This window comes from Dendrobates tinctorius, unplaced genomic scaffold (assembly GCF_039654945.1).
Source record: "Dendrobates tinctorius isolate UK_male_01 unplaced genomic scaffold, ASM3965494v1 ptg000070l, whole genome shotgun sequence".
Lineage (NCBI taxonomy): Eukaryota > Metazoa > Chordata > Amphibia > Anura > Dendrobatidae > Dendrobates > Dendrobates tinctorius.
Genome location: NW_027361738.1, coordinates 64,335,469 through 64,342,942, shown reverse-complemented (window position 1 = coordinate 64,342,942; position 7,474 = coordinate 64,335,469). Strand labels below are relative to the sequence as shown.

At 43.3% G+C, this 7,474-nt stretch overlaps 1 protein-coding gene across 1 annotated transcript in view; it reads left to right on the top strand.

Annotated features, from left to right (window-relative positions):
- The first annotated feature begins 5,126 nt into the window (after nucleotides 1–5,126).
- MYO3A (myosin IIIA) overlaps nucleotides 5,127–7,474 on the top strand; it is a 210,760-nt gene continuing 208,412 nt past the window's right edge. The window contains exon 1 of the mRNA XM_073581770.1: nucleotides 5,127–5,294. Coding sequence (XP_073437871.1) covers nucleotides 5,127–5,294 — 168 coding nt within the window. The remainder of the gene's footprint in view (nucleotides 5,295–7,474) is intronic.

The following is a 7,474-nucleotide window of genomic DNA, read 5'->3' as shown; positions in this document are numbered from 1 at the left end:
TAATCGGACGATCTTGCTTGACCCGACTTTTGGAAAAGTCGGGTTTCACGAAACGAAACGCGACCCTAAAAAACCAAAAGTCGCTCAACTCTATCTATTACTAATTTTACCCTGCCTGGAGGTAAGATTTGTTTATTTATTACAAGACCAATATTTCTAATAATGCCACTGTATTAGGCTAGTTTCACACTAGCGTATTTGATCGCAGCGCACGGCGCCGCTAAGCCCCGCCCCATGCCACGCCCCTTCGGTCATCTCCTCCCTACTATCGCACATCGCTGCATGTGATCTGCGCTCCCTATCTTTAGCATAGGGTGCGCAGACCGTGCGCTGGCCGTGCGCTAGTATGATTTTGCATGCGCTGCGCCCTTTTGACGGTGCACCGAGCGCACCAAAATGCAACATGGTGCGTTCGGCGCACATTGGCGCACCACCAAAAGGGCACAGCGCATGCAAAATTCTACTAGCGCATGGTCTGCGCACCCTATGCTAAAGATAGGGTGAGCAGATTGCATGCAGCGATGTGCGATAGTAGGGAGGAGATGACTGGAGGGGGCGTGGCAGGGGGCGGGGCTTAGTGGTGCAGTGCACTGCGATCAAATATGCTAGTGTGAATCTAGCCTAAGATTGAATAATAATACCACAATAATAATAAAGCAATATATGAGACAAATACTAGCCAAATATTACCAGCATATATAGTATTAATAATACCACCATTTCACCTGATAGCACATTATATGGTATGATGGTCCCCCTAACATCCCCCTATATAGTTTGATGGTCAACCACACAGCCCTTTATATAGTATGATGGTTCCCCAACAACACCTTATATATGATATGATGATCCACCCCACTGCCCCCTATGTAGTATGATGGTCCACTTCACAGCTATCACGAGTTTGTCACATCCTCCTGGGAGACTTGGGGTTAGAAAATCACTATGTATTGTGAATCAAAGATCTTCCATTTATCCTGGGTGTTTGTGTTTCATTTTAAATTGATTTTGTTTCCTTTGGTGTTCAAGATGTTAACGACCCTTTCAATGCTGGATAAAAACTTGCAGCTTCATTTCACAGCTGTTCCTGACAGGGTCATTTCCTCTCCCTACAAAATCTGACCAGACCTTCTCTTCCTCATGCCAGATGCCCAGTCTGACCCCGTATACTAGTAATAACCCTTGATCTCCCATATATACTAATAATTCCCTATGATCCCCAATATATACTAATGTTCCTCGCAGATCCTCCCATACATACTAATAATGCCTGCTGATCTCCCACATATGCTAATTTTTCCTGCTGATCCTCCCATATTTACTAATTATCACTTTTGAGTTACTCTACAAAGAGTTATAGTGTGGCAGAATTAAAAATAAATACATGTAAACACACAACTAACCCCCAGATCATGACGGGGCTGCATAGTCTGCTGTGCGGCACAGACAGAGAAACAAGGTGACATTATCGTGGCACCAGAGGCAGGGTGCCTTTCCATTTAGTAGGCTGCAAGTCAAAAGTCTACAGAATGGATAGTGATAGGACAGGGACAGCACGGCTCCCTGCTCTACCATAGGGATTAACTGTATCAGTTTTCTATGCACAATGAAAAAGTTAAGTGTGACCGTTGCTCTGGATGGGCCCACCATAAAAATGGGCCTGGGAACGACCTTCCTTTGATGCCTTTTGGTTATGCTCTTGCTGCTATGTTAATTTTGCATTTGGAGCTCTGCATCAAGTATAACTTGCCTTGACTTATATAAAGGTATATCATGAAACTAATTGGGAAAGACAAAAGAAAATACAGCATTATAAGGCGGACATTACAACATAGAAAAGTTAATAAAGAGGCAAATCGATAAAGGCGAAACACAACAGTGATTTTATATTCAGCATGCTTTAAAGCACTACAATTGATTTTTCCTGAAAATATTTAAAAAAATAGCCTAAGGGGATCGCAACCCTCAAAAAATCTAAATGAATAAACCATTAATTCTCCTAATCTGCGATCATTATGGCTGCATCACGTGTTATTAAATAATTATCTAGCAATTATGTATTTAAATTGTATTCACTAAACTATGATATGAAGAAACAGCTATCAGAGTACTAATTATCTTTATCTTGAATACTTTACTGCGCAGCACTATTTGTATTGTAGACCTTCCGGCTTTCTAAGGCCGGGTTTATACTACCTGATCGTCGGCAATAAACAACATATTGGTGACATGTTTCCCAATTTGTAGTCATTTATTAACCTGTTCACACAAGCAGACCACAGTAATAAATAACTGAACAGTAATACATCAAGACGTATTCATGGTCTGTCATTGATCTCGGCAGCACATGTGCTGCTAAGACAGAATGATGTGCTGCCGAGAACCGTGAGGAAGTCAAAAGATCATTACACAGACGCACAAGTGTTTTCATAATTTGTTGAGTGATCAGGAGCCTGTTTACACTGCATGATTATCACCAAGGATAATCGTGCAATGTAATTGCACCTTTAGAGTTATTTGTCTAAGTATCATTGGTGGATTAATAGTAATCTGTACTTTATTATTATTCTGTCCTTGCTCTCCATGCACTTAATTGCTGGAGAGTTTATGATAGACTTGTGTTGGCACATAGCAGCCAATCAGAGGAGGCAGAGCTGCAGCAGTAGGGAGTGAACAGAAGTTTGGACCAATGATGAGGCAGGGGGTGTATCTCAGACTTCCTTAGACTCCTTGTAGACCCTAAATGTAAGCTGTACTCACAGATCACAGCTCTGACATAATGGAATAGCAAGGTCTGAGGAAAGTTAATGGTAATCATCCCTTGTAGGTATTGCCTAACCTATTTTTGATGAGTCCCTGACTGGACAGTCGCTGTAAAGGTAACCTGTCACCAGAAAAAAATGCTAGTAACCTGCAGATATGGGGTTAAACTGCTAGTTAATAGCGTTATTAACCTGCCTGGCACCTGCACTAAGCCGAACGCTAGGGGCGAGAAAATTAACTTCATACCCTCAGAGCAGTGTTTCTGTTTCAGTCACGGGGGCAGCGCCAGCGCAGGTTCAGTCACCACTCTGTGTATAGAGAGTGGCGGCTGTATCCGCCCTCGTACTGACTGACAATCAACCCTAATGCAGAGCCAGTGTCAGTCAGGGCCGGGGGTTTGGTTACACCCGCCGCTCTCTATACACAAAGTGGTGACTGAACCAGTGCTAGCACCGCCTTGTGACTGAAACAGGAACGCTGCGGGGGGAAAAAGTTAATTTTCTCCCTGCAGCATTCAGCAATGTGTGGGCACTGGGCAGGTTAGTCTACTATATAATCGGCTAATTCCGTCTGTCTGTCTGTTTGTAATGGAATTTATGCTTCGCTGATTTGTTGCAGCTGGCCGAGTACGACCAATCAGCGACAGGCGCAGTCCGGCCACGAATTGGCACGGAATTCGAACGACGCACACCACTGCTACCGTCGGGAGATCTGCGGAGCTAGCCACTGATCTCCCGACGGTTGCCGCGGGTCATCTCCTGCCGCACGGAGGTCAGCGGCGATGCAGCCTGGAGATGACTGGCGCTAGCCGGTCATCTCCCGGCTGCGGAAGTAGCCCGACCGGCGCTAGCGATCTCGCTCAGTGTGACACGCAGCAGCGACCAGGCCCCCGCTGTGAGATCACCGATCGTGGTGGATCGTCCTGGACCATCTTTTAAATGTCGGTCTCCCGCTGGCCAGCATGCATCGGTGTGTTTGACAGGGACAACGATGAACGACCTCAATACTACAGGTCTGAGAGACAGGGTCCCAACGACCGTCGTATCATTCCGTATCATTGCTGCATCGCTGATGAGATCTGACTGTTTGACTTCTCACCAGCAACCACGTAGCGACGCACCAGCAATCCCTACTAGGTCGTATCATTGTCGGGATTGCTGGAGCGTCACCAAGTGTGATTGTACCCTCACATGTGCAGATATATTGAACGAAGCTGCGCCACTGATTGGTCGCGGCCGGCCGGGCGCGACCAATCAGCGTACCTGGAAAATCCTGTGTATTCATTGCATTATTCTTAAATCTTCATAAATAAACTACATACATATTCTAGAATACCTGATGTGTTAGAATTGGGCCACCATCTAGTAATGCTATAAACCTGCAGATAAACCCCATATCTGGTGATAGGTCCCCATTAAATTCATACTTGCGCTAAATATTAAATAATCATCTTCTTTGAATTTAAGGACTATTACTATATCAGCAAATAAAGATTAAACATTTCTGTAGTGAAAAATTGAAGAGCTAAGGAGGAAGAACTAAGGCATGAAGGCTCCTGTGAAATTGGACCAATGCTTCGTTTGAGAATCCAAGTGCCTGATGGAATACTCAAACGAAGCATCATCAGTGGGCAGAATGACACTCATTTCAGGGGCTGGGCTAGTCGTTGCTCGATATGCACGGTGCAATATGCACAATGACAGCACACTCTCTGCTTCTGGCTCAGATCAGCAGTAATGAGCCGGCACCAGAGCACAATATTAGTGTGTGTTGTTAGACTACATGGAGTGCAAAGAGACTAGCGTTGCCCCCTTCAAGTGACTTCACTTGAAAGGATGGTGCTGCTCTTTACTTGCCAGATAGCCAGATATTTTGACAATTCACTCTGTTTTCAGCTCATTGTTGCTGAACTAATCTGGCAATAGAGAGGGCGCTGTCATTGTGCACATCGAACAGTTCACAGCACACAGGGACTAGCCCAGCTCCTGAAAAGAACGTCACTGATGACGCTCCGTTATAGGGAGGGGGCAGTGACTATGACACTGGGATTCTCAAACAAAGATTCATCATAAAAGGAAGTGAAAAAATGCAGCTGGAAAGTGTAGACAGGGAATTTTTAAATCAAGTATATTAGAAAGTAGTTTAGAGTATGGCATTAAATACATAAAGATTTAGGCAGAAAATTACTTTCTATGTCTTACTATCCCTTTAAAGGTGTGATAGGGGAATGGGTGTCAGCTGTTGGACGCTAATAAGCGGTACAATAACCAACTGCATTGAAGGAATTGAATTACAATCCCATTCTGTACATAAACACCTCACGTCAGCTACTTATTTTTTTATTTCAGGCATCATAATTGAAAATGTTTTCATTCCGTGGCAAGTCATTTGTATTTGATGGATTTCCAGACCCTTCTGACACTTGGGAGATAATTGAGACCATTGGAAAAGGAACATACGGTAAAGTGTTTAAAGTCGTAAATAAGAAAAATGGAAGCAAAGCAGCTGTAAAAATTATGGATCCATTTCATGTAAGTCACTTTTCCCATTCTTTTCCGCATAAAACATCTAATGATAATGACCATAACTTTACATATTAAATTATACCATTGCTCTTCTTCTATTTCACCCCATGCCTCTTCTAAAATAATCAGGCCTTTGTCCATCATTTTGACAGTAGAAATCAATGTCTAGAGTCATTAGTTGTAATAAATATTATTACTTTGATAACTTTTCCAAGTGTGAAATAGTTGTGGCTAGATTGCATGTATGAGAAGTAGAGATTAGAGAACAGTGGATTGATCCATGGAGGATCGAGTTTGAGTTGAAATAACTGAAATTTGATTTTTCACGGAAATTCAAACATTTTGACATTAGATTTACAGTTCACAAAAACAAATAGCTTGCTGAGCACCATTTCCCACACTGCTGATGCATCAGAGAGCAGGCTAATTTCTTGTTGGGTTGCCGAGTGGGCCTCCCCATAATATCCTGCAGCTATAACATCTAGTGGATTATTATACCTTGTACCTTGTCAGTATTGGGACCATCACAGATCAGCGATTCCCAGTGGAGTACAGTTTGTATGGCAAATTTGTTTACCATCTTCAGATTCACTGGGTAAGTCTCTCATTTCTGTAGAGTGTAAGCTCTTATAATCAGCGGGTGCTTTCTCTTTCCTGTAGAGTGTAAGCTCTTATGGTCAGCGGGGTCCTCTCTCTCCTGTAGAGTGTAAGCTCTTATGGTCAGCGGAGTCCTCTCTCTCCTGTAGAGTGTAAGCTCTTATGGTCAGCGGAGTCCTCTCTCTCTCCTGTACAGTGTAAGCTCTTATGGTCAATGTGGTCCTCTCTCTCTCCTGTACAGTGTAAGCTCTTATGGTCAGCGGAGTACTCTGGCTCTCATGTAGAGTGTAAGCTCTTATGGTCAGTGGGGTCCTCTCTCTCTCTCTCCTGTAGAGTGTAAGCTCTTATGGTCAGCAGGTTCCTCTCTCTCTTGTAGAGTGTAAGCTCTTATGGTCAGCAGAGTACTCTGGCTCTCATGTAGAGTGTAAGCTCTTATGGTCAGTGGGGTCCTCTCTCTCTCCTGTAGAGTGTAAGCTCTTATGGTCAGCGGAGTACTCTGGCTCTCATGTAGAGTGTAAGCTCTTATGGTCAGTGGGGTCCCCTCTCTCTCTCTCCTGTAGAGTGTAAGCTCTTATGGTCAGCAGGTTCCTCTCTCTCCTGTAGAGTGTAAGCTCTTATGGTCAGCGGAGTACTCTGGCTCTCATGTAGAGTGTAAGCTCTTATGGTCAGTGGGGTCCTCTCTCTCTCCTGTACAGTGTAAACTCTTATGGTCAGTGAGGTCCTCTCTCTCCTGTAGAGCGTAAACTCTTATGATCAGCAGTGTTCTCTCTCTCTCTCTTCTTCCCTACATGCATTACTGAGATCTGTGCTAATGTATTCATCACAAATATTTTTTTGGGGGGAAAAATTAAGCAAAATTGAAGAATTTGAATTTCCAATTATCCACCCATCTTTACTAAGATGAAAGGTGCAACCAGGCAGGCTTCTCCATAATGCGCTGCAGCGAGCACATCACATGATCTAGGGCATACAATTTCGGGGGACTATCACAGTCGGTAGAAATAGCTTACAATCTTAAATGTCAGCTTGCAAAGTGAAAGTGTGCTTCAGCTGGAGACAGAAACTCATGCACTATTAAACAGCAGTGAATAGTAGTTAATGCAATAAATACAATAATATACATTATTCTAACACCCCCACTCAACAACTACTTATCCTGTCAGTCCTATAGTGGATCTGGATTATTCAAACTTGGCTCTTGAAAATGGATTTGTTATAACATCAGCTATCATCTGGTCAGTGTCGCAATAACCCAACTCAATTATGCCACACTCTATCAATCACGCAGGTGATGATGTTTAACATCAATGCATTTGGTTCTCACATTGGTCGTCTCACTGCATGAAAATTAAATGCATCCTTGGTTGTCTTCATAAATCACTGTCAGTTGAGTTGATAGATCACCAAGATCGCCTAATAATTGGTTTAACTAAATTACCTCTTGACTTGCGTGGGCTGCAGTCACTTACTCTTCTTCTGTAGATGACGAGGCTACAGACACCTGATTTCTGCTAGGCCAAGAAATTGATCTTTATCCAAGCTTGAATAAATAGCCACTTGTCAATTTACAATCACTTAAGTCATCGACA